The sequence below is a fragment of the Bombyx mori genome, chromosome 7, assembly GCF_030269925.1.
Source record: "Bombyx mori chromosome 7, ASM3026992v2".
Lineage (NCBI taxonomy): Eukaryota > Metazoa > Arthropoda > Insecta > Lepidoptera > Bombycidae > Bombyx > Bombyx mori.
In genome coordinates this window covers 9708043-9735850 of record NC_085113.1, presented here as the reverse complement: position 1 = coordinate 9735850, position 27808 = coordinate 9708043, and the positions used below count along the sequence as shown (strand labels likewise).

Here is a 27808-nt window from a genome sequence, read left to right as displayed (position 1 = left end):
TTTGTTCAAATGTGTTCAAATGCTTATCGATGTCAGCAATAACGATGCCTAGCGATCAGATAAGAATAATAAACAAAAACCAAACTCATTTAAATCAATTTAATCATCTTACACAGTTATTTCTTCTTCTTTTTCACATCCACTTTCCGCGTTTTACTAATAAAAATCAAGAACAATTTACATGTATACGTAAGAAACAGAAATGCCGAAATTAAAAGCAGACCTAAGTCCAAATATAGTTTTTGATACCAATGTAGATCCAGATTCTCGGTCCTGAGATACTTGGCGCCCTTAGTGAGGATCACGTGCTCAACCCAGTGAACTATCTCGGCACCAGCGTTTACGGTACGATGAGTAAAAATAAAGGAGTTGTTCTTTGCTGTGTCGTTGTACCTGTAGATTGAAAGGAATTGCTACAAATAGGTTCATTCATTACGAATTATTAGGTCGTCGTGGCCTAAAGGATAAGACGTCCGGTGCATTCGTATCCTAGCGATGCAATGGTGTTTGAATCCCGCCGGCGGGTACCAATTTTTCCAATGAAATACGTACTTAACTAATGTTCACGATTGACTTCCATAATGAAGGAATAACATCGTGTAATAAAAATCAAACCCGCAAAATTATAATTTGCGTAATTACTGGTGGTAGCACCTCTTGTGAGTCCGCGCGGGTAGGTACCACCACCCTGCCTATTTCTGCCGTGAAGCAGTAATGCGTTTCGGTTTGAAGGGTGGGGCAGCCGTTGTAACTATACTTAGACCTTAGAACTTATATCACAAGGTGGGTGGCGCATTTACGTTGTAGTTGTCTATGGGCTCCAGTAACCACTTAACACCAGGTGGGCTGTGAGCTCGTCCACACACCTAAGCAATAAATATAAAATTAGCGTTTACATTTAAATTGTTTGAATTACGTTGAAATAAGCGTCGTACTGGCCATTTTGATACGAAATATTTCCTCTTTGGTTAAGAATTCCAAAGTCAAATTTATAAATTCATTTAACTGGTACATTGAGTTTTGAAAACAGTCATTCATTTGTCTTTTCCTCATTGTTTCTTTCGTTTGGCGTCGCTTATTACCGCACAATGGAAAACTTGAAATATCGGCATATTTATGAGTACGCGTTCTACCGTGACACCAGTGCTGTAAAAACAGCTCGAAGGATTAATGATGTGTACGGCTCTGGTGTCGCAAAATAAAATATGGGACTATTTGGTTTCAACGTTTTCGTTCTGGAAATTTCGACCTTCAGAACCAACCCCGTGGACGGCCAGAGACCGAAGTTGAAAATGAAGAATTAAAGGCTATTGTGGAAGCGGAGAGCCGCAGACCGAGCTCAGTGGTATGGATTGGAAGAAGCCTATGTCCAGCAGTGGACGACTGTGGGCTGTTAATGATGATGATGATGATGATGTGGAAGCGGATCCATCACAAAGCACTTCATAGATAGCTGCAGGCTTCGAAGTAAATGATAAAACTGTATTAATACATTTAAAGCAAATCGGGAAAGTAAAAAAACTTAAACGATGGGTACCTCATGAATTGAGTGAATCGAACTTGCAAAGACGCGTCGGCTGCTGTGTTAGTTTGCTCAGCCGATACAATAATGAAGGGATTTTAAATCGAATCATTACTTGTGAGGAAAAGTGGATACTGTACGATAATCGAAAGCAAGCTTGTCGCAATGGCTGAACCCTGGAGACCCAGCCAAATCCTGCCCTAAAAGAAAATTGACTCAGAAAAAGTTACTTGTGAGTGTTTGGTGGACTAGAGCCGGTGTTCACTACAGCTTTCTAAAATCTGGCCAAACGATTACGGCAGATATCTATTGTCAGCAACTGCAAATCAAGAAGGAGGAACTAGCTGATAAACAACCGAGGTCAATCGCTCTAGGCCACTGCTGCTTCACGACAACGCAAGACGTCACACTGCACAACAAACAACCACTAAATTAGATGAGCTACAATTGCAATATCTGCGACATCCATGGTACTCCCCAGCCTTGCTCCAGCAGATTATCATTTTTCCGGAATTTGGACAACTTCTTACAAAGAAAAAAATTCAACTCTGATGCGGCAGTCCAAACCGCCTTCAAATTGATTCTTGCCCCAGTGGTTTTTTTAGTAAAGGACCAATAAACCACCTATGAGACGGCAAAAGTGCATACATAACAACGGTGCATACTTTGATTAATTAAATATATTTTACAAAAAAATTGATTTTGTATTCCCCCCGTACAAAACGCCAATTTCATATGCAAGGACCTAATAATATTTTAAAGTTTCGCAAGCCATCTCTGTTACAGATATATGCTATTTATTGTTCAACCGGTTGTTATCACGTTTTTTAATTTTACTCAGCGCTGTTGCAAGCGTCACTATCACAAGTAGACTCGGGAACTCGTTTTAATTAAAAGTAAATGATAAGAGCTATATATAGGCAGGCCACATAGCGCGAAGATCGGACGGCCGATGGGGCAGAAGGATCCTCGAGTGGAGACCACGTACTGGCAAGCGCAGTGTGGGACGGCCACCTACGAGATGGACCGACGACCTGGTAAGAACCGCTGGGTCACGTTGGATGCAGGTGGCAACGGACCCGCCGCACTGGAGATCACTTGAAGAGGCTTATGTTCAGCAGTGGACAATGGACAGGCTGAGATAATGATGATGATAATAAGAGCTCATCAAATTGTAGCATTAACGATACTTTCATTTATTTCGTTCATATTTAATCGATATAAACCGTAGAAAGGTATTGATGTAATGTAAAATGAGTTGGGAAAGCAATCTGATCGCCCAAAGCCACCGAACGCGTCGGCGCTGGTCTACACGCGGCTGGCTAGCTCTGCATTTCAAACCTTACAAATCGCGAACTATAAGTAACGTAGCTTTGACTGCTATACCACGGATTCCGGGTGATAATCTTGCTTGAGGGCAGTTTTGGGCCAATATATCGAAAATTTAATACAAAACAAATCATGATGAATATTTTCTACGCCCCAACCACTACTTTTAGTTGTTATAGCAGTATTATTGTATCAATGTATATCGAAAATGAGTTCTGTATTCGCACCAAAATTCTCGCTAATTTTACTGGTATTATGTATATTGTCGTTCTATGTAAATTTATTAGTGTTGTAAAGCATTGCGGTCTGAAGAATAGGTTAGTTGTATCACAAATATTTTTGATGCTTTTTTATTGTTTTAGATGAGTGACCGTGCTGACGATGTATCCAGAGAAGCCGGTGTTTCAGGCCTTTTTATATTACTGGTGGCAGGTCCTCTTGTGAGGTATCACCACCCTGCCTGTTTCTGCCGTGAAGCAGTAATGCGTTTCGGTTTGAAGGGTGGGGCAGCCATTGTAACTATACTTGAGACCTTCGAACTTATATCTCAAGGTGGATGGCGCATTTACGTTGTAGATGTCTATGGGCTCCAGTAACCACTTAACACCATGTGCGCTGTGAGCTCGTCCACCCATCTATGCAACAAAAAAAAAAGAAGGGATTTGGGTATATTTATTCTTGTTTCGTCTGTCTATGTGTGTGTTTCAGCACGCTAATATACATATCTTGGATATGGGATCTTACGTTTGTATTAACGCCAATAGTCCACAAAAATAAAGAAACAATTGCTTACCGTTTCGTATTTAGAAGTTCGTCAATAGCATACTTCAGGTCAGCAACTAAAGAGTGTGATAGATCAACTCGCTTAGCCTGATCCTTCCTTACAAGTCTTTCTATGTTGAGGAATTGATCGCCGTACGCCGGTATCCCAATGATTGGAACCCCGTAATGTACAGCTTCGATCGTAGAGAGAATGCCGCCGTGGGTGATAAAAAGAACGCACTTTGAATGTGCTGCAAAATAGTAAATTTCATTTAAATGTAGACTCATGTTTTTGGGGCATGTGAGAATTTAACATTAGGAATTAACATAATTGACTTGTCTCATACAAAACTCATCATCCTCATCTATCGTCTTCAACGCTATCGGTAATAATATTGTCTCTAACGCCTATCAAATGTTATGAATTTAAAATAAGTTCTCACCAAGCAAGCTCTGTTGAGGTACTCGCTTAAAAATATGCACATTACTTGGAGGATCGATAGATTTATCATCGAGCTTCCACAACACAGTCTGTTTTAATTCACCAAACATTTTCATGAGGCCTTTCTTGATGTCGACTGGTAAATCTTCACTTTTAAGCTTCGATCCCATACTGAAGTAAATGACGCCATCTGCAGCGTTATTCATCAGTTTTTCTAATTTCTAAAAATGATATGAAAATTTAGGACAGACATTTTGCTATTTTTGAAACTCGACCACGCTCCGCTGTGAAAATGTTTCCCTAACATTTCGCTGGTAGCCTTAGGGGCTGTCCCAGCTGCGCTATGTCTGGTAGGTGAGCTCATGGGACTCAACCTCAGAGGGTGTGCTAACACTGGCCCTAGTAAGGGCAGTGCTTCGCGGAATCTATCACCGGATCGGAATCGCGACCCACTGAGAAACTCAATATGTTGTGTATGGATTAGCTCGCTCTTCGAACTCTTCGTCGCGATAGATGAGTTCGACGAGGATGGTCACCAGTGCCAAGTTTTATAGAAGGACTTTGGCATCACCAGTTGATTGACTACCTCCGCCTAGGCCGAATAAACTTTGAGCAGATATTTTTACATTTACTCTTTCTGATAACGTAGTGGTTTTTTTACTGTTTTACTTACTGGTGACAAGGGCTTAACCTCCTCATCAACGTGGTACCCTCCAACGTTCTTGTAGTTGTTCGGAAACCTCATTTCATGTCCTAAGGCCAGATGCGAATTACCTAACACGAACGATCCGTTGCGTTTGAGTTCCTCAAACAACGGAGACTCTCGGCCTTTCATACGAATGATATCTCCAAAGAATCTTTCATAATCATTTCTTTGTATTCTGTCGTTATACCTGAAAAGCAAACAAGCTATAATTAGATAAAGGGACCGCGGTCATGACGCACGGCCATCCCAAGAACGCCTGACCGACAGACTCGTTGGCGACAGCGAATCTATCTAAGCCATCATGGTTTGCGACCCATCAAACCAACCGGTCTGTGATGGAACCCGGAACTCAATGAGTGGTGCAAACAGTCGCTCTCCAATATGAATTCTACGGCATGCAGAATTGATCTAGGTCGCAAAGTAAATTTTACCTGAATTTAAATTTAATTTTTTTAGTGGTGGTAGGGCCTCTTGTGAGTCCGCACGGGTGGGTACCACCACCCTGCCTATTTCTGCCGTGAAGCAGTAATGCGTTTCGGTTTGAAGGGTAGGGCAGCCGTTGTACACTTGAGACCTTAGAACTTATATTTCAAGGTGGGTGGCGCATTTACGTTTGTAGATGTCTATGGGACCTAACACCAGGTGGGCTGTGAGCTCTTCCACCCATCTAAGCAATAAAAAAAAATATCTTTCCGGTCGAACCAAAGGCGTCCTGGCTCAAACTAGTCTAAAAACATATTTGAATGAGGGTGTCATTGCAAACTTCAACTATTAATGCCCTTAGAATCGTCTCTGAAATTTTATTTATAATAAACTTACCAATACATGTGGAAATGAAAAGTAATTTGCGTCCAAAGCTCCTCTACGCGTTGATACAGATTTAGTGGTGGGATATATGGCGATAGGATATTGCTATTGAATATAGGGTTGAAACTTTCTCCCGCCAATCGTGCTATCAACCAATGAGGTTCCAAGTTGGACACCCATATGTAAGGTACATCGAATACTGCGGCAATTCTAAAAAAAAAATCATCAGTACAGCATTTTAATTCCAAAGCGGTTTTGAGTAAGTCTCACAGGTCATTACATATTCAAAGTACATAATGCTCTTAGATAGCTGTCAGGCGCAATAGTGTATAGTTTCCTAAAAACAAATATTTTCAGCAAACCCAGTTTTATTTTTGGTTTGTTTAATTTATCTAAACAGCACATGTTCTTTTGCAACTTCAATTAAGAGTATGAGAATATTAATATGTGAATTTTACAACCGCACAATAGCTGCAGATTAATACCGAAATAATATTTCAAACAATTCAAAAACAATAATCGTACTCTATTGATAATTAATTGAAATTAGAATTGTTCATTGTGGTGGACTATGGGAGAGGCCTACATCCAGCTGTGGAGAGATACAGGCTCTTGATGAATTGAAATTTTGTTAAATTAAATAAATACAATTTGAATCTATCGGTGGTGCCAAACAGATAGGTACTTTATTACTTTCTGTATTTCATCTATACTAATATTATAAAGAGGAAAGATTTGTTTCTTTGTATTGAATAGGCTCCGAAACTACTGAACCAATTTGAAAAATTCTTTCACTGTTTGGAAGTTACACTATTCCCGAGTGGCATAGGCTATAATATTTTTTGAAAAAATTACTAAAACTCCAATAATGTAACCCAAGGTGTAAAAAAATTATCTAAAATATTCTTTACATTGCGTGTCCTGCGAAAACTATTGATGATAGAATAAAATAATGTACTACGACTTTGTAGAACACATTATTATTTACAAAAAGTTTCGCGACAGCATATGTCTAACTAATAAAACAAGTTCAAATATCCTTAAAATTTTTGTTAAAGACCCGAGCAGAGCCGGAGCGCTCCGCTAGTACCGTATAAATTATCAACTTTGCACCAGCTCATCATGACTCATCTCACTATCTGCTACTGGAACCCAGTTCATCCTTACAATCGAAATCTTAAATTAAGTTTCTATGTTCTCTAACTACCTGTATATCTTCAGTACGGTTCAAATCTTACCCCGCTAACAGTTCACTAAAATTCCATTCGAGTATAACCAAATCGAATTCGAGATTTGGGTTTTTCAGAAGTTTTTGGACGTTTTCGTTTTCCAGCGTCTGTACCGCCACCAAATTCATGAAATTCATTGTTTCCGTAAATCCTGGTGCGGAGACCTCTTTACTTATCAATGAACTTAAGTTCACTGGATTTTCTGTAAGAATTTTACAATGAATCAGTACATCATGATTGATCATCAACACTTCATAAGCAAACATTATTTAAATGAATAAATCCTATTCAAACAGAAATGATTTTTTTTTTACTTTTTGGAACGAAGTTTCTTATGGGACGATGCGGTGGGGTACCCTAACCCGGAAAAAACATCCGTAACGTAAGATTTTTATTAGTAATGCACACAGTGTACGACTTAACTTTGTAATAACGTACAAAAAATAACAATTTTTTTTATCATCCATTGACCACGATCTCAGAGCGTTCGTTTGCGCAAAACACTAACTCTTATGCAAACAACCGTGAATGAAGTGTACCACAATAAGTTCGCACGATACCAAATGACAGTGAGTTGTTGCGAAACCTCCAGTTTTATTTTCTTTATACCTCGAAAAGAAAACTTAAAATTAATATTTTTATAATAAGAAACTTCGTTCCTAGTCGGCGTCCCATGACACCACGGATCTTTTTTTATTGCTTAGACGGGTGGACTAGCTCATGGCCCATCCGGTGTTAAGTGCTTACCAGAGCCCATAGGGATATGGGTTTTAAGGTCTCCCTTTTTACAGTACAACGGCCGCTCCACCCTTCGAACCGAAACGCATTATTGCTTCACGGCCGAAATAGGCAGGGCGGTGGTACCTACCCGTGCGGACTCACAAGACGTCCTCCAATCAACGGCTACAGATAGAGACCACATCAGGTACTTGAGAAAAGCAAACCAGTGGGGCAAAAGTAAAAAAAAGTTTTTTTTTTTCGCCCACTAGTTGTCGTGCTGAGTGGACGTGTGTAGTTTGCTGCTCGTAGTTCATAATGTATAATATTGTGAATATATTTTTTTTCCTTACATCATTCGTTAGATTAGTTTTTGTTATTGTGTTGTTTTGTCATAATTGTAAGGAACATTGTTATACAAATTCAGCACTATACGTCTTGTTTTGTCGTGCGCACATAACTTATGTTGCAAGCCAGATTTTGTTTCTTTTTATTTGTGTTTTTTATGTATCTTTAGCTTGTGATGTGTATTGTGAGGCTAATAAAAATAAAAATAAAAAATAAATGTTTACCTGGAATTAACTTTAAGTTACGGCTCACATCCACCTGTTGTTGATTCGGATGCGTATACTTTTCGATAAAGGGTGTTATATATGTTACCTGCCCAAATTATCAGTCAATTTAAATAAATGAAACACATGAAAATTTGGAGGCAATAATATCGTACATTTTTTTTTATTGCTTCGATGGGTGGACGAGCTCACAGCCCACCTGGTGTTAAGTGGTTACTGGAACCCATAGACATCCACAACGTTAATGCGCCAACCACCTTGAGATATAAGTTCTAAGATCTCAGTATAGTTACAACGGCTGTCCCACCCTTCAAACCGAAACGCATTGCTGCTTCACGGCAGAAATAGGCAGGACGGTGGTACCTACCCGCGCGGACTCACAAGAGGTCCTACCACCAAAAATAATGATATTGTGATCGTCTATTAATCATCTGTGTGTAAAACCCTATGTTGTAGTCCTTATTGAGTTATATTATGATCCAAGGTGCGTGTTCCGATGCTTCTGGAACGCTACGACATGTCCTTCACGGAGTCTGATTAGATCCGAGAGAACAGCGATTTATCTGTGCCTCTGCATTGCTACAATCAAATTATATCAAATGTACGTAGCACAGTAGATCTTTGAATGACCGTGTCTGTTAGGTTGACAGTCCCACCGGCCATTATCAATAAACTATAATATACATAATATAATGGATAATTTTATTGACATAAAACTAAAGTTTACTAGAGTAAAACTATAGCACAAATTGAGTTGTTCTATAAAGAGAAACAACATTTAAAGCTATTGCTTGACAAGTTTTTACGGATACCAGATTAGAAGAAGGAACATAAGAAATATAAAAACATTTTTAAAATTGTAAAATATAAAAAAACATAAAAACTGGTGAAGCGATAGCTTTAAATGTTGTTTTATAATGTATTATTTTATTCATATAAAAATAAAGTTTACTAGGGTAAAACTATAGCACAAATTGAGTTGCTCTATAAAGAGAAACAACATTTAAAGCTATTGCTTCACCAGTTTTTATGGATACCAGATTAGAAGAAGGAACGTAAGAAATATAAAAACATTGTTAAAATTGTAAAATATAAAAAAACATAAAAACTGGTGAAGCGATAGCTTTAAATGTTGTTTTCTATTGTATTATTTTATTAATATAAAAATAATGTTTACTAGGGTAAAACTATAGCACAAATGGAGTTGCTATCTATAAAGAGCGACTAAAGCGTGCTCTAAAAATTAGCGACTTTTACCGTCTAGTTTTTAAGATAGATACAGTTATTATTTTTTATATTTTGAAGGCTTTTTTTTATTGCAGAGATGTGTGGACGAGCTCACAGCCCACCTGGTGTTAAGTGGTTACTGGAACCCATTGACATCTACAGCGTAAAAGCGCCACACACCTTGAGTGGGGTGGTGGTACCTACCCGTGCGGACTCACAAGAGGTCCTACCACCAGTAATTACGCAAATTATAATTTTGCGGGTTTGATTTTTATTACACGATGTTATTCCTTCACCGTGGAAGTCAATCGTGAACAATTGTACGTATTTCATTAGAAAAATTGGTACCCGCCTGCGGGATTCGAACACCGTTGCATCGCTACGAATCCACCGGACGTCTTATCCTTTAGGCCACGACGACTTCAAATCTCAATATCTTATGATCTTGGAACTTTATATTGTATTCGAAAAACAAGGCGCTCGATTCGGCTAAATGACCACGCGGCTCACTTGTATACGCGTTTTATTTGATAGCGGCAATCTGTGGCTTGTAGAAAGCGTTTACCTTGGAAACCTCACGCGGCTCACGGGTGATCCTCATGGCCCGAACGAATCAGTAAGATAAGACTCACGAGTGAGCACCGTGGCCTGAATGAAACTACTCGATTTTTCTTGCGGCGTTCAACGTCTTAATCTTAATTGAAAACATTACCCTTGATAAAGTTACCTCGTGTCCATAGTTCAGCAAGTGCCTTACGAATCTAGCTCCCAGGATACCGTGACTCTGCTCCGGTAGTGGAAATACCACAAGTATTTTATGTGCCCCGCTGTATGAGAAAGTTAGAAGAACAACTAGGATCCACAACGGCATCATTTTCTAAACAAAAGACAATAAGCCATTGTAGTATTAGTACTTCATTACATAAATACCGTGAAACTGTAATATATAATAGAGTATATGTATTTTAAATAAATCGAAAAAGAATGAAACCAAATATACCATATATTTAATTAATGGTTTAAATAATAGTGAAAGCGTATTAACAATTTATAGTATATCGTATCGTCTCGGTTAGGGCGACGTATGTTTTTCTGAAAGGACTACAGATACTAGCAAGATACTTTTTGAAGATCTCACTCATTTCTGAACATTAAGAAGTTTATTTCTGGTTTAGATTTTCAGAAAAACGTTTTTTTAAAAATAATAATTATAAACTTGGATTGGATTGGACCTATTATAAAAGTTTTAATAAAAAAATTTAAAAATCAAAGACGCGCGGTCATCCTGTTCCAAACTAGGATTTTCATACTAAGGAAACAGTCAAAAAGCGAAAAAATCTGTTCGTCATAAAAATACAAACCAAAAGTGTGAATCAACATCAGTAGTCATAATTGTTAGCTACTGCACAACTAAGTCTTACTATAAAGAGTTGAATGAAAATAACTTTCAAATTTTAACAAACGCATCTAGCAGCCCGTCAAAGTTTAAAAAAAATCATAAGGCGATTTTACCGTATAATACGAACATATCTCAATATCAATTATTCTCGTATATATCGCACCTTTAGAATTATAGAAACCCATTTGAAAATTTTTCGATTTCGTCTGTAATTCAAACAATGGACCTAGCACAACCCTTTTCAGCGACTCTTAGTAATCAAATGACCAGAAGTAGCTTATACAGGGACAAAGCTATCCATCGGTCTCTTTCTTTTTTTTTTTATGATTGAAGGATTACTGGTGGCCCGGAGGCCTTTCCAGTTTCACCAGGACAGGTGGGCGAGCAAAGGCTCAGCCAGCAGGGGTGGGATTTGCTAACAGCTGCCCGAGCGCCTCCGAAGGAGACCTAACAACTCAAGAGTAGCTGCTTCGCGAATGAATCTACTACCGGATCGGAATCGCGACCCGCTGAGAAGATCCGGCGAGAAACTCAGCGAGCTGATTCATGGGTTAGGTTGCACGGAGAACTCTTTGTCGAGCTCGACGAGTACGGTTACCGAGGTCCCTAAGCCTGCTCCTAGAGCTGAAGGCGTCTAGTGCAAAGGTTATTGGATCTGATGGATCCGTAAGGACGTGCAGTCTCTTTCACTCCGTCCCCTTCCTCTACGTTTTTTCGGTTTGAGAACTTCAATCGATGTTTTCCAAAAAACACATTTTTTTATTTGGGACTTTATAATTCTAAAGGTGCGAGATTTAAAAAATCAAAATAAAAATTAACGGCCAATAAAGGTGAACTAGACGAAACAAGCGTCAAAAACTTACCTCACTTCAGTAATATGTATTAAATAATTTTTTTAATCAAACTCATCGACAATTCGTCGGCCTAATGTCTCGTAACAGTTTTAATACAAACAGTTATTTAATCATATTATATAATTATCTGAAGATTATAAACGATAAGTTATTTTCAATCAATCAGAAAAGATTTTGCGTTGGAGCAGTGTGTGGTTTGTTACTATTGATTCATTAAGCCATCATTATCGTCAAAAAACATGCGTAAGACGGCTGGCGGTGCAGTGAATAAGATAAGGATTTGAGTGAACATTTTTATTGCGCTAAATGGATTAACGAATATAAGCCCTCTAGTTGTACCGATCTCTTTTTAATTTAATTTTTTATTGCATAGATGGGTGGACGAGCTCACAGTCCACCCGGTTTTAAGTGGTTACCGCAGCCCATAGACATCTACAACGTAATTGCCGCCACCCACCTTGAGTTGAGTTCTAAGATCTTAGTATAGTTGCAACAGCTTCGCCACCCTTTAAGCTGAAACGCATTACTGCTTCACGGCAAAAATAGGCAGGCTGGTGGTACCTAGCCGTGCGGACTCACAAGAGGTTCTACCACCAGTAAAAATTATAGGGTAGCCATAGAGTACAGTGGAAAGTAGTATAACTGCTATTACTTCAATGTGTGCGGTTTCGAATTGTTTACAGTTCAGAAATAACTCAACAAACTCAATTTTCTTTTAATATTAATAATTAATTGATATGAGTCAACTGTAAGAGAGAGATAGAGAGACAGAGAAGTCAATATATCCTAATACATGTCTCACTCAGTCTCATGCGCGTGGATAATGCCCTCGCGCTCTTACCCACAGCGGTATTAAATTGAATATAGGGGATGATTGGCCCCTTGGATCGGTCTGTCTTTTTGTAAGAGGTTTTAAAATAGTTGTCTGGAGGACATATACAAAAATCAGCTTTCAGAATTTACGTGAAGTAGGTAATGATTTTATGTACCTTGAGTACCTGATACCTGAAAATTGGCCGTCTAAGCAAGGTAGCAGGTAGGCATGCGTTCTTACTACATACTAACACTACGCAATCGGCCACATTTCGTTCGTCAGAAAATACGTGACGTCTGGGGGCCCTGGGATCTTACTCTATTAAGTCTAACTCTCAATATTTATTACGCCTATTTCGGCAAGATGATGTTATCCGTGGCACTCCACATTACATCCTTCCACAAGTAAATACACCAATACCAGGAGACATACAGAAATGAAGAATCACAGCCAAAATAAACGTGTGGTTAATACGTGAGGTTACGGTTATCTTATAGCAATTCACTACATTCTAATAGTAGAACTATTATGACCTCATTTCAGAACTTATTGCCTTTCTTCTAATTCCTCCTTTAATTTGCCATAGTAATTCCTGGGGGGTAAAGCATGCTTGTAAAATTCTGATTAAACTAATTATGTAGCTATTTCTAAGCTTCAACGAAATGGATCTGACGTAAGAGTTCCGGTCGATCGATATTCATATATATCGATATTCCAGCAGTGGGCAGATAAAGGCTGATGATGATGATGATGATGATATTCATAGTGAGTAGGTAATTATCAAACCAAGCTTTTTACTAGTTACTGGAAGTTGCTATAGTTCACAGACCTGAATACGACAACACATCTTGAGACAAGGGCCTTAGTTGTGAAATATGGACCAGACCAGTGTACTATTATACTACAGCAATAGGCAGGGTAAATATCCGCGCAGGCTCACAAGACATGTACATCGTGGACGTTATTCGTCACGTATGTACTTAACACGTGGTTGAGTACATATTTCAGGGTAAGGTAAATTTTTTTTAAAACCCACGTGGCTTTTACTGTGGTTTACTGTGGTTTATTTTGATCACCTCAATGATCTACTTCTTAGAGACCCTGATAAAGCACCCATCATTCCTAGTCGGAGTTAGTGCCATTGTAGCATTATCTACAAAGTATCCACTTCTAACTTGAAAATAAGGTTTGAAAAATAAAAAAGGCCAAACTTTTCCGATTTCAATTATTTTTCTTTTTATTTGTTATTCTTTCCTTCAAAAATAAACATCTCGCAGTTTTGTACAATACAATCAAGAATGCTAATATGACTGCCAGTACATCTAAGTACAGTTTCTGGTACAAGGGTACGAATAGTGCTGGTGAGCGCAGATGGAGAGCTCCTCTAGTCTTGACGACGTGCTCCACCCAGTGGACCAGCTCAGCACCCGGAGACACCGGACGATCGTGGTATATCAACGATGTTTCTTTTGCTATTTCTTTGTATCTATAAAAAAGAAGTTACTATTTATTTCTTCCAAACTCAAAGCAACTCGGAAAATTCGTATTGCCTTTGATAAATTAGGTTGTAAAATTATGATGCGTTTTTTGGTTAGACGATGATCTGATTCATATACTTTCTTTGGTTTTCACGAGTCGCACGCATAATTCAAAAGTACGATATCGTATAATGACAATAATCAACACAGGATTCAACTGCAATAACAGCTATTCTTTCTAACAAGCTAATCTCTCTAACACTAAACTCACTACTTTAAGATGTTTTGAATTATGAGGTAAAAAGAACTGTTGTGTATTTAAAATGTATTAACCGTTACCATTTTTGAAGACCACCTTCATCTTCATGCCCAATCAGTGTGATGTAGGAAGCAATATGAAAAGGTAATGAAATTTTGTAATGGCTGCTAAAAATAAGTAGAATCAAAATGCCGCTAGATTTTTTTTCTCAGCAAGCTCATTGGATATGTCCTTCTCCTTCATGTCTGAGGGATGTGACAAACTCCATTATTGAGTTTCGTCCTTACATTCGCCATATTATATGTGATCAAAAATTAAATTAACATTTCATTGTTAACTTGAATTACCTAGGATTTGCGAAAACTTCTTCGATAGCAACTTTGAGATCTTCCGCCAACGTGTAAGAAAGATCGACCCTTTTTCCGAATCCTTTTCTGACGGACCATTCAACGTTGATGAATTGATCCCCGAACACAGGAATTGCGATAATTGGTACACCAAAATGAATACTCTCAATCGTCGAGAGCAATCCACCGTGTGTGATGAAAAGCACGCAATTTGGATGAGCTAAAAGGTGTACCAAATTAATTTCATTACCATAAAATTATTTTGTTCATCAGTATTCGGATCTTTTAAAATACAAAAGATCCTAAGATACATATCTCCTAAGATATCCACACATATGAGACCACAATAAGAACTAGGAGTGGGTGATATAAATCGTATCTAGATTCAATATCTATATATCGCAGCAATATCGTTGAATCCGATATCGCCCCGCACGAAATCTATATATCGATATCAGCCGATACACGATATTGCTCGATGTGATGCGCATCGGCATATCGTACCGATTCGTGAATCGAAATCTATATTTCGATATCAGCCGATACACGATATTGCTCGATGTGATGCGCATCGGCATATCGACCGATTCGTAAATATCAGCAATATTCGTTTGGTTCGTATCGAATCGGCCAGAGTGAGTGAGCGAGCGAGTGAGTGAGCGCACGATAGGGATATCATGTGATGAATGAAACAGAAACAGGCATTATCCATACAATTGTAAACCTTATATTTAAGTCCATATGTCTGTAGATTATTCTTAGCGTATCAGCAGGATACAATTTAGGAAAGAAGTTTCAACTTTCGACCCTAACTTGAATGCAGTATAGCCTATTTGCATCGTTGAATTTAATTTCACGCGCTTTGACCTTGAACTAGAATTTTTGGACAAGTGTTTATAAATACTTAAAAGTTTTTTGTGTTTGATTTTTAAAGTACACATTTTTCTATTTTTAGTTGAATCCAAATAATTGTGTTTATTTCTTGTGTTTGTATTAAACTTTTGAAATCTACACTATTTTGGTATATTTTGTAATTTAAAATTAAGACACAAAATACTAAAAACTGAAAATAATGTAGCCAGTACTAAGCCTAAGCTAGGCCTAAGCTAATGATAAAGACGACGAGGTGTCACCATTGTGGACACGACCTGGACACGGCGGAGCATACGCTCGCTGTCTGCCCCGCTTGGGAGGTGCAGCGCCGTGTCCTGGTCGCAAAGATAGGACCTGACTTGTCGCTGCCTGGCGTCGTGGCGTCGATGCTTGGCAGCGATGAGTCATGGAAGGCTATGCTCGACTTCTGCGAGTGCACCATCTCGCAGAAGGAGGCGGCGGGGCGAGTGAGGGAAAGCTCTCCTCACTACGCAGAAACCCGCCGCCGCCGAGCAGGGGGTCGGGACCGGGGTCGTATCCGTGACCTGGCCCCCTAAGAGCTAGGGGTCCCACCCGTTTTGTGCGGGGAGGGACCCAGACGAGGGGTGGCGTGCTCTGCACGCTCACCCGCAATAGGAAGCCGGGTGATGGTAGACCGCGTTCCCCCGACCGCTCTGGGGGAAGGTGTAACGCGGCGCCATCAAAGCGGGCTCTCGGCCCGCTGAACGAGGGAACCGGTGGTCGTTTCGCTGGCGGCCACCGGTCCGGCGTCCGTGGGACGGTGGGATGGATGTAATGTGCTCTGCGTCAACCCTGTCCCGCCGTTTCAATAGCCCCGACTGGGCTCCGGCCCGGTCCGAGGTAGGGCGCCGGTTGTGAGCGGCAGGAGTTTTTAGTGAGGTTCAACTCCCACATACCCCACCTGCCGCGCGGGTGGGGATCCGGCGATTTTCTCCTGTGGAAAAAAAAAAAAAAAAAAGCTAATGATAAAAGCATGAAGGAAAGTTTTTTTGATATTTTTATTTTCATGTTCTTTTTATTACTTTATATATTAATACGTGAAGCAAAAACTTTGTATTCCTTTTTACGAAAATTGCGCGGACGGAGGAGTATGAAATTTTCCACACTTATAGAGAATATAGAGAAGAAGTGCACAATGCTAATATTTTTTTTAAATAATGCATAAAAGATACATTAAATCAATAAAGAAAACATTACACACACTACATACCATGTATTTGACGCACACACGCATGCCTACTATTTATTGTCAAACTTTTGTTCTTGACGTCTGTTGTCAAATTGAGAATAGATTAAATATTGTTTGCCTTTGTTTATATTTTTTATAGTGTAGTCTTGGCGAAATTTGTGATTATAGAAGTATAAAATACAATCATAATAGTGTACAAACTTACAATTCCAATTAATTATAGTCGAATTTCGACTACTGCGGGACCTCTAGTTACTTTAAAATCATATTATAAGTTGATATCAGAAAACCAACCGTATAACGTTGACTTAAATCTATATCTACTACGATATTATATCAGCGTATCGTTTCAAATCTCAAATATCATGAATCAAGAAAATCTACTAGCATCCATCAATATATAGATTCAGAAAATATATAGATTCAATATCCGATATTGATAGTCGATATATAGATACGATTCGATACGCGGCAAAACCGATATTACCCACTCCTAATAAGAACAGCCAAATGCACTGACTCCAAGCGGAAATCGGAAAGCATGTTATACAAAAATCGGTTACAAACGCTAGTGCTGTGGCCTGCCATTAGTCAGTGTCATGTTAGTATTTAATTAATAGTACGTTGCACCAACCCCACATAGTCGAATAATTCTAAGTTAATTTTGTAATTTAAGGCTGGTATCCATTTAAATTTTTAGTGTTTTAATTAAATTTTCGTGTACTATTTTTAAGCCAATTGTGGCGGTTTTCTTAATGATAGACGCCCATGAGTTGCCATATTCAACAACTAGAAATTAACAAATATAGGAATATTGCCTAAATTAACTCGGCCCAAAACGCTAAACCTACAGTACAACCCTGGTTCCATGTGTCACGCTCCAACACCTCGAATGAGTTAATAAAAATATAACTTTTTTTATTTGACCACTTACTTTATCTCGATTAAGCATGAAAATTATAGAATCACTTTACCTAAAATACTATGCTGAGGTGCCCATTTAACCATGTGCACATTTTCAGGAAGGTCAAAGAATTCTTCTTCAAATTTCCAAAGTACCGTATATTTCAGGTCACTAAACATTTTGATTAGTTCCTTTTTTAACAGATCCGGCATCTCTTTACTCTTCAAATTCGAGCCCATGCTGAAATAAATGACACCGTTCGAGGCACCGTCCATTACCTTCTTTAGATCCTGTAAACAGTAGAACCATAGTTTTTCCCAGTGCGTTTCATTAGATGGGCAAAGAAACTTAAAGCTCATTTGTTTTATCACCACGTGCGGTACAAATTGGCGAATTTGTTGAATCTGAACTTTGGAGAAGCTCTTGTCGCTTAACGATCCGCATACGAACGGGAGTGGGAGAGGAACTATTACCACAACAGGATCACAGTGGGGATTTTTCCGGACCCCACCTGGATCGCCCCGCATGCGATCCCCCCACGGGATATCCCCGGTCAAGACACGTGTAACACGACCTTTCACCATCCGATTGTTATTTTCCTATTTCTGCCGTGATGCAGTAATGCGTTTCGGTTTGAAGGGTGGGGCAGCCGTTGTAACTATACTGAGACCTTAGAGCTTATATCTCAAGATGGGTGGCGCATTTACGTTGTAGATTTCTATGGGCTCCAATAATCACTTAATACCAGGTGGGGTGTGAGCTCGCCCATCCATCTAAGCAATAAAAAAAAATCGAGACACACATATGGTATAGTAGAGCAGCATATGCGTCGTTTCCTTCGATTTGATGTAATAACAATATGAAATTAATATTGGAGCACGTCTTCAGAAGACCCAAATCTAGCCTCGATTGCTTTAGGGTATCATTATAACCAAAGTGACCTCCTTTCAAAGAAAGATTTTTCTAGTAGAAATCGACTTGTAGTTTTTCTTTAACGTTGAAATCATTTTCCAGGTCATTATGCATAGAAGCACCTGCCCCATTGTGATTCTGAATCTCTGTTTCACTATTTCTTACCTCTGGCAAAGGTTTGACCTCTTCATCGATGTGGAATCCACCAATGGGTTTGTAGTTTTGCGGCAATCGCGTCGCTGCCGCATAGGAAACGTGAGTATTACTGAGCACCAAAGAACTATTGTATAGTAAATCATTGAATGAAGGTGGCACCAGACCTCTCTTCTTTATTATTGGTACTATTTCATTAGCGTACAATGTTTCTTGGCGACCTTTTGTCCTGCGTTATAAAAAAATAAAATTCTAGGTTTTTATTTTATCAATTTAGTTCGAATAGATACGATTGGTTGATTTACGATAAACTGTGCCACTGTGATAAACGAAAAACAATATTTATTGAATAAACTAGATATAAATACTTAAAATATTAATAAGTTATATAGATATATAAATAATATATAAAATAGATTCAATTAGGATTTGTCCTTTTTTTTAAAAGTATCAGATAATATAATATCAATAAGTAACGCGAGAAAAAATCTTAAAAATAGTTTTAATAATTATTAACGTGTTAATTTATTATAATTGTTTTTAATTTTCCAAAAAATTCCAATGACTACAACGCGAAATTGAAAACTAAATTTGCTAACACCTAAGCTAATAAAGTTAAGCTACTACAAATTGAAGCTTATACTTACAAATGATAAAACACCTGCAACTGAGTCCACAAGTTATGAGCTCTCTGAAAGAAATTGAACGGTGGAATGCTATGGGCAATAGCATCGGCATTGTAAGCTGGATGAAGGGACTCATCAATCAATTTCGTAATTATCCAATGGGTTTGAACACTCGAAAACCAGATCAACGGGGCATTGAATATTGCGGCATAACTGAAAAAAATAAATATATATTTTTTTGCTTAATGCACCTAATGTTAAGTGGTTACCGGAGCCCATAGACAACTACAATATAAATGCAGCCACCCACCTTGAGATATGAGTTCTAAGGTCTTAGTATAATTACAACGGCTGCCCCACCCTTCAAAGCCAAACGCATTATTGCTTCACGGCAGACATAGGCAGGGTGGTTGTACCCATGAGGACTCACAAGACGTCCTACCATAGAATAAAATCAAATATATACAAATTGATGCATAGCTAATTTTAGAAATTTTAATGTAATTTTATCAAATTTTGGTACAGGCACGTGTTTATGCTTCAAATAAACAACGTAATATCTCAAGACATTTCACAGGAGAGCACTAATTAACGCCAGCTTCACGTTCTAATTAGATGTCAAACAACTAACCCGACACAGATCTCAGTAAACATCCACTCGGCAATGACGACATCAAACTTCTGTTCTGGATCATTGAGTAATTTAGAAACATTCTCAATTTGATATGTGTTCATCTCGACCGCGTTCATCAAGTTGTGGATTATGTCAAAATCGAGCGGTATCGCTTTACCTTCGAGAACCGCTTTTAAATTTAACGATTCCTCTGAAATTCGAATGAGCAAGCATGTATTGTTGATGGCGATTGAATTGAGGCTTTTTCTTTGCATCAACGGGTGATTGAATTCACGGCTGATAGGTGCTTGTTGGTAATTGGAGCCTATAGACTGCGTAAATACATGATAAAAGAACATGCGATCTAAGTTTCAATAGGATGATATAACAGCTATCTCTCCCTTCAAACTGAATCACACTTGACGGAAACACGTAGGGTGATGATACCTACCCGTATGGGCTTACAAGAAATCTGAAATGAGTCTTCCACCAGTTTGGAATAGCTCTATCACTTTCAGCCGATGTGAACATTAACATCAAGATTATATATTGGATGCCATATCATCATATAATTTCAAGATTTTGTCAATTATTGCACTGTCGATGGCTATAGATTGAGGTGACATCTGCACATCTTGCCAATTTATCAATATTTTATATTGACGATCAAGTGATCAATAGTACAACTAAATAAATCTATATACCTAGTCAGGTCATAAATTCTGTCACATGTTTAATGTAAAATAATTGAAACAAGTTTATTCATTATGTAACCATTCATATACCAAGATGAAATTAACAAAACATAGATTCTTATGACACTAAATTTTATTCAAAATGACCTCCGTGATTTTGAATACAGGCCTTCAATCTGCGCGGCCAGTCGTCTATCGCAGCACGAACGAGGTCCATGTCAATATCGGCGGCTGCCTTAATCAAGGATGTCTTGAGTGACTCCAAATTGGGATGAGGCTTTGAGCACGCCTTTTCCTCCAAGTGTTGCCATATCTTGTAATCTAACGGATTCAAATCTGGACTGGAGGAGGGCCAGTCTTCGTGCCGGATGAAGTCGATTTCACGCGCCGCCAGCCAGTCTTGTGTGCTCTTCGCTCTATGAGCTGGCGCCGAATCTTGTTGGAATACCCAGTGCCTGTTATTGAACATGGTATGAGAAACAGGTTCCACAAGGTTCGTCAGGACTGTATTTTGATACACAACTGCATTCGTTTTTACACCTTCTTCACAAAAATGTACCTCTGTTAGGACCCAATAAGAAACTCCCAACTATACCATGAGCGAGGATGGAAAATTACCTCGTTGGACACGCGGAATACGGTTGCTCGCTTCTTCACTACTGTGTGCGTACACCTTATCATTTTGTTTGTTGTAGCTCTCTTCTACGGTAAAAAATTTTTCATCCGAAAAAAAGAATTTCCCGATATTTTTTTCCCGCGTACCGCTTCAACAAAGCGCGGCATCTCTTCAGTCTCAGGTCCATTAGACGAGCATTCAAATGATGTCCTGTTTTTCTTCGATATGCTCGAAGTCCTAAGTCTTCATTTAACACCCTTTTCACTGTGGTTCTGCTTAACCCCATCTGAAGGGCCAACGGTTTCTGCTTACGTTTGGGATTTCTTTGAATTCGCGCCTTCACAGCTTTTATCACTGCTGGAGTCCTAACAGACCGAGGGCGACCACTTCTTGACCTGTCATCTACACTAGAGTTTTCATTGTATCGTTTGATGGCACGATAAACGAATCTTTTGGTTATATTAAAATTTTTCAGTATGTTAAAAATTTGAATTGGCGCGTAACCGCAACGATGCAACATAATAACTGCAACACGGTCTTCTTTAAGCGTCCACTACATATTTAAAAATGAGTAAAATTCTAAAAGTATACATTTTTGAAGTGAAACTTCCTTATCGGCGTTGGAAAAAAATTTACCGTCACATTTTTCGGTTACGCGTCACATTTTTCCGTTACGCGCCATCTTTTAATTAACGGCTGTATGTTCTGAAGTATGGATGCGCATTTGAGAAACCGACCTCATGTCTCAAGGTGGGTCACGGAATACATTTTGTAATTGCAATAATCCCAGGTAACCCACTTAATATCACGTGGACCGTGCTATTATTGTTATTACGTAAAATAATAGGAAGAAAAGTACCAGGGTATTATGATATCAAAGAGATGTATTATTATAACTTTACTCTGACGTACAGCCTTCTTTATTAATTAACGGCTGTATGTTCTGAAGTATGGATTCCGATTTGAGAAATTGACCTCATGTCTCCAGGTGGATTACGGAAATCATTTTGTAATTCCAATAATCTCAGGGAGCCCACTTAATAATATCACGTGGACCGTGCTATTTATTACTGTTATTACGTAAAATAATAGGAAGAAAAGTACCAGGGTATTATGATAGCAAAGAGATTTATTAATAATTAACGGCGGTATGTTCTGAAGCATGGTTTCGGATTTGAGAAATCGACCTCATGTCTCAAGGTGGGTCAAACTTCACGAACCTCAGGAACCCCATTTAACACCACGTGGACCGTGCTATTATTATTAATTTATAGGAAGAAAAGTACCAGGGTATTATGATATCAAAGAGATGTATTATTAAAATGCTGTAATAATCTTAGTAGCAAAAAGGTAAAGTGAAATAATTGTATTATTTGTATTCATGTCTATGATAATAAAATCCTTTTGTTTAAACTTTATCTAATTTAACTTTATTTAACCAATTTCTAGAAAGTTGCATGTAGATCATTTTTCGAAAAATAAGGCCATAAACAAGTTTCACTTCTTACGTGTGTACACTAGTACACGCACACATTTTTATTATTTTCATGAACAATTCGAAATTCGAATTCAATAAAAAAGTTTGTGGCCAGCATTTTAAAAGAAAAGTTTTTACTGTGTGACAATACTTATGACCTGACTAGTTATATAAAAGAAAGTCGTGCTATTTACACTATTTATAACTCAAGAACGACTGAACTGATTTGGCTGAAAATTGGTGAGGAGGTAGATTAGAACCAGGAGAAGGACATAGGATACTTTTTATCACATTCCCGTGGGACTTGACATAAAACGTGGTAACTATAACAAAACGCAACTGACAGCTAAACGTAATATATTCTATGGTTAATTGTGTTAATTATAGTAGAATGTTGAAGTTGACTGGTTGGTGTGTTTGAAACAAACCGTGTGGCGGAACAAAGTTCGCCGGGTCCGCTAGTAAATGAATAAATATCAATTGCAATACAGTACAATGCGTGTGAGCTCCGATAATATTCTGAAGGCATTATCCCGGGAAATGGACACTCCATTTTATAAGCATTGAATGGTTTTATTTCGTTAATTTGACCAACCAACACTCTAAACCGCCGTGGTCGCAGTTTTTCTATCCCAACCATAGGCTAGATTTACTAACATTTTAAATATGCGCTTGCTACTTTATAGAATTTCTATTTTCTGAAATACAAATCTATAATAAAAAACTTCAGAGGTGTCAAGGGACACCCGGATGGAACGAAGTTCCTTTCGATTAATTAGTGAAGGAATTGTATTTTTTTTTAAAGTTATAATAATAAATTACGGCATTATGAAGAAGAAAAAAACAATACTATGAACTAAATTACTATTGTTGAAACGCTATCTCGAGAAACTGTACTCATTACGCGGACCAATCGGATACGAGCAATGTCACGCGATAAGCGCCTACACGTTGATTGGTCAGAATGACGGATCTAAAAAGTGTCGTGACAACTTTTCGTAAGAATTTTTTCCGTCTAGCCCCCTTTCACAACGCGCGATAAGGAACTTCGTTCCAAAAATAAACACAACATGATTAATACGTTTACATCCCTGTCTATCAGCCCGCAACTTCGCCTGTCGACTACATATAGACGGCGAGACCGGAGACCTGTGCTCAATAATGTGATGAAAATTAGCCTGTACTCTTTCTAAGGGCTCAACCTATTTCCAGGCCGAAGTTTGCCTAGATCTCACCAATTGTTTGAAAGTGAAAACGTAACAGACAGTGGCAAGTTTAACGGCCGTCTGGTGTAGTGGTAAATGACATGGTCACTACACAGGGGGGTCGCGGGTTCGAATCCCGCCAAGGGAAGATATTTGTATGATAAATATAAAAATGTCTTTTCCAGGGTTATGGATGTATATTAAAAATATGTATGTGTATAATAAAAATCTTACATTTATTTCCATTATCCGGTAGGTACCTGTAACACAAGTTCTTTACGAACTTAGCACGGAACCAGATAACGTGGCGTGATTGTTAGTAAATATTTATTCATTGTTATTATAACAGACAAGTTACTTTCGTATTTATGATGAGTTAGATTAGTTTTGCGAACAACAATTATTATATTCTCTAGCTCAGGCCTTATTCTATACTCTCTAATAGCCTTATTCAATACGTTGTAATACGTTATAGCTCACATACTATAGGATTTAGGAAGAGCTACCATGTTGCTGCTGACGTCAATTTGTGTGAGGTTCGGGTCTGAACTTTCCTCGGGAAACGCGGTTATATACGTTACCTGTAATTAAAAGGCTTTATGATAGTAAATTTATTTATTCCTTTATTTATTATTGGCGATATGGCGTCTTGTGAGCCCGGGTGACACGGGTATTTACAGCCAATCTAACTATTTCTGTTGTGAATAATAAAACTGAACTCCTGTTTCAAAGTGGGTTTTTTTATTGCTTAGATAGATGGACGAGCTCACAGCCCACCTGGTGTCAAGTGTATACCGGATCCCATAGACGTATCTACAACGTAAATGCCGCCACCTACCTTGAGATATGAGTTCTAAGATCTCAGTATAGTTGCTGTCCCACCCTTCAAATCGATACGCATTACTGCTTCACGGCATAAATAGGCAGGGTGGTGGTACCTACCCGTGCGGACTCACAAGACGTCCTACCACCACCAGTAGTAGTAAACTAAAAATATCGATCGATATTCTTGGACCAGTATTTGTAGCGTTTAATTCGACTAGAATGAGACAGGAGACAGCGCTAAATTGTTTTTCGCCTCGTTTTTATTACAATAACAAAGCCATAAATTTCAATTCACCTCATGTCCGGCTTTCAGTAAATGCTTGACAATTCCATATCCGAGTATGCTGTGGCTCTTGCCAGACAAAGAAAAGACGACTAGCACTTTGTAAGCATCACAAAAGCACAGCAAAGATGCGATGCATAAAAATTTAATTAACGATTTTGAAATATCCTAAAACAAACGAAAACTATTTTAATAAAACAGAAATTCCACACTCAACAATTTAGGATTTTCGGTTCACATAACAGACATTTAACAAATATCCTATGAATATTTCATAAAGGGAAAGACAGTTTCAGATCAAAAGTCTCCATTTAATTCTGTTATTTACACAATAGGCATACTAATGTTCCACAACCGCCACCGGGTAGCCATCATACAACACAAGATATTTGACAGATGCCTGAATCTCGCTTACGACATTTTCAACAGAAACTTGCTATAAACAAGTTCCGAACAACAACATTCGAACCGTCGATATACCGAGCAATATCACCCGCTCGATGAAAAATCTTCCCTCAGTCGTTAAACCTAGAATGCCATTACCGAAAACCAGAAATATGTATAGCAATCACTCATTCTTTTTTTTAAAGATATTTTTTCGTAAAACTGTTAGTAGATTATGTGAATATTCAAACCCTAAAAGCAAGGTGAAGTTAGCAAGACGACCTTCAAAGTAAAAATAATAATAACAAAAAGGTAACTCTTGTGATAATGTATTGTTCTGGATATTAAGTTATAGTAATAACTTATTGAATTATGATGGTGCAAACGCGAAATAAACAAAGAACTACGAAATATTTTAAATTTTACGAAATTTGGTCGTTGCAAATTGAAAGGACAGACTGCGGATAGAACCGAGATGAAGCGGCAGTTCTGCGGTAAAGGATTTTTTTTCCTACCTAAGCCTTGAGAGTCTATTTCAGCGTAACCTTAACTAGTAGGTGAGCTCACGGGGCTCAAACCGGAGTGATGCTAATACTGACCCTGAGAAGATCCGGCGAGAAACTCAGTGGGCTGTGTCTATGGGTTAATTCCCTCGTCGAGCCCTTCGTCGCAAGCGACGGATTCGACGAGGACGGTGACCGGTGCGGTAAAGGAAGGATGCACAGTACCTTATATAGTCCTTACTGCAGGCTCGTACCTATGGGCGATGAGGAACACCAACAATTTCACTTATTTACGTATAAAATACAGTAGAGACACGTAGCGCGCGCATTAATTTAGCCATTACATTTTTCTTATTGAGTAGATGTCGCCACGCGATCTCGCTCGCACGCGTAGTTAAGTAATGTGTGTGAGAAGGATGGGGCAGGATTTGCAAACCAAATTAAACGTTGCTAACTTCAGAAACCAAAACTAGCAATTGTAAACCAGGGCAACATATGGTATTCGATTTATTTGCATAGCATCATATTTACGAGTACATATACCCTTTGGATGTAAAGAGCTACGGCCAGTTACTGTCATGTTTTGTATTATTTTAAATATATTTGGCAGTGTCATAAAAAGTTCTACATCATCATCATTATCCTGCCCTTCTCCCAGTCACCAGAGGTTGGCGCAACATGTTTTCTCCTTCCATACTCTTCTATCATATACCATTTCTTCGCTCACTCCCCTCTTACCCATATCGTCTTTCACGCAATCCATCAATATCTTCTTAAGTCTACCTCTTCCTCTATATCCTTCCACATTCATAGTTAGCATTCTCTTACCAACCTCATTTTCATTTCGTCTCATCACATGTCCATACTATCCCAAATGCGCACTTCTCAGCTTCTCTGTCACAGGTGCCACTTTCAGACTTCCTCTAACATATTCATTCGGTATTCTATCTATTCTCGTTACTCCACATATCCATCGCAACATTCGCATCATTTTACATAAACCACATATATTTTATTTCAAATATCAAGCCACTCAAAACACAACCTTATTACCTCCAACACACGGGGAAAATTTTAAGTTAATCGAACGCCTTGGAATTACTAAAATATCCTTTGAAATATCGATACAGATCATGCTAATAAAAGCGACTTAAAGTATTTGGTAATGAATCCCTTACTCACCATGTCGTTGCTTTAAAATTCGCAGCAATAATTTGAACTGAATATTAATGATGTGGCCTGTGTACTGAATGTACAATAATAGCATAATGTTGGCTAGTAAAACAATTCATAGCAAAAAAAGTACGATAAGATATTTTTGAGTAGTGAGATAAAAATAGTAAATACATACACACATACATGTACAGAGTGCCTCGAAAATAAAATTTATATTTTGTGAGTTGATAAAATAAATAAAAAATAGATTACTATAAACAAATAAAAAATGTTTTTTTTTTCAATTATTAAAGTATAAAGTATTTGGAAATGTATTTCTTAAAACATTATAATCTCGTCAAAAACACTTTGGGTGCCGGTGTCTTATAGATCAGACGCTCTGATAAACTTCCCACAAAACAAGTGAAAAACAGCTTAAAATTGTTCGCGGATGTGACTTTTAGAAAATTTTGATAACTAACCCAAAAATTTATAAGGCTATTGCTCAATAATAAACATACTTTATTATATTTATTAAACTTATCAAATTTACTTATCAAAATATGCGCCATCGTAGACAGGATTAGACTATGGATCCATGCTCTATGATACAACTAAAACAAATGTTTATTTCCCTCTGATAAGAAACGAGATCGTGATCCGTGGTACGCCAATTAAATAGCCGATTACAACCGAACTATATTAAATGTATGTCTATACTAATATTATAAAGAGGAAAGATTTGTTTGTTTGTTCGTATTGAATAGGCTCCGAAACTACTGAACCGATTTAAAAAATTCTTTCACTGTTGGAAAGCTACGCTATCCCCGGGTGACATAGGCTATATTTATTATATTTTCAAAAAGATTAGGGATTCTTACTGAAACTCCAATAATGTAACCCAATGTGT

At 38.2% G+C, this 27808-nt stretch overlaps 2 protein-coding genes across 2 annotated transcripts; both read right to left on the bottom strand.

Moving 5' to 3' along the window:
* Positions 1 to 88: 88 nt before the first annotated feature.
* On the bottom strand, positions 89 to 11656 carry UGT10288 (UDP-glucosyltransferase). Its single transcript, NM_001195466.2, has 9 exons — positions 11576 to 11656; positions 10041 to 10190; positions 8087 to 8174; positions 6807 to 6999; positions 5581 to 5778; positions 4729 to 4948; positions 4057 to 4276; positions 3645 to 3864; positions 89 to 393 (listed from the first exon to the last, which is right to left on the bottom strand). The coding sequence occupies exons 2-9, from the start codon at positions 10185 to 10187 to the stop codon at positions 117 to 119; spliced, it is 1563 nt and encodes a 520-aa protein (NP_001182395.1). The 5' UTR covers positions 10188 to 10190; positions 11576 to 11656; the 3' UTR covers positions 89 to 116.
* A 1938-nt stretch (positions 11657 to 13594) lies between these two features.
* UGT10287B (UDP-glucosyltransferase) lies at positions 13595 to 26090 on the bottom strand. The gene is made up of 9 exons (NM_001195459.1): positions 25969 to 26090; positions 24869 to 25024; positions 24233 to 24329; positions 19774 to 19966; positions 19164 to 19355; positions 18529 to 18745; positions 17522 to 17741; positions 14465 to 14684; positions 13595 to 13866 (listed from the first exon to the last, which is right to left on the bottom strand). Exons 3-9 carry the CDS (start codon positions 24255 to 24257, stop codon positions 13602 to 13604), a joined length of 1332 nt encoding a protein of 443 aa, NP_001182388.1. The 5' UTR covers positions 24258 to 24329; positions 24869 to 25024; positions 25969 to 26090; the 3' UTR covers positions 13595 to 13601.
* Between the last annotated feature and the right edge of the window lie 1718 nt (positions 26091 to 27808).

What these genes read in the sequence shown, in the direction of transcription:
- UGT10288 (NM_001195466.2), bottom strand. Translation starts at nt 10,187, where the DNA reads ATGATGCCGTTGTGGATCCTAGTTGTTCTTCTAACTTTCTCATACAGC. An exon ending in TTTCATTTCCACATGTATTG is followed by an intron (nt 4,949 to 5,580) that starts GTAAGTTTATTA and finishes TTTGCTTTTCAG; the next exon opens with GTATAACGACAGAATACAAA. An exon ending in ACCTCAACAGAGCTTGCTTG is followed by an intron (nt 3,865 to 4,056) that starts GTGAGAACTTAT and finishes ACTATTTTGCAG; the next exon opens with CACATTCAAAGTGCGTTCTT.
- UGT10287B (NM_001195459.1), bottom strand. Translation starts at nt 24,257, where the DNA reads ATGGTAGCTCTTCCTAAATCCTATA. An exon ending in TTGCAGGTGTTTTATCATTT is followed by an intron (nt 18,746 to 19,163) that starts GTAAGTATAAGC and finishes TTTATAACGCAG; the next exon opens with GACAAAAGGTCGCCAAGAAA. An exon ending in AGGTCAAACCTTTGCCAGAG is followed by an intron (nt 17,742 to 18,528) that starts GTAAGAAATAGT and finishes TACTGTTTACAG; the next exon opens with GATCTAAAGAAGGTAATGGA.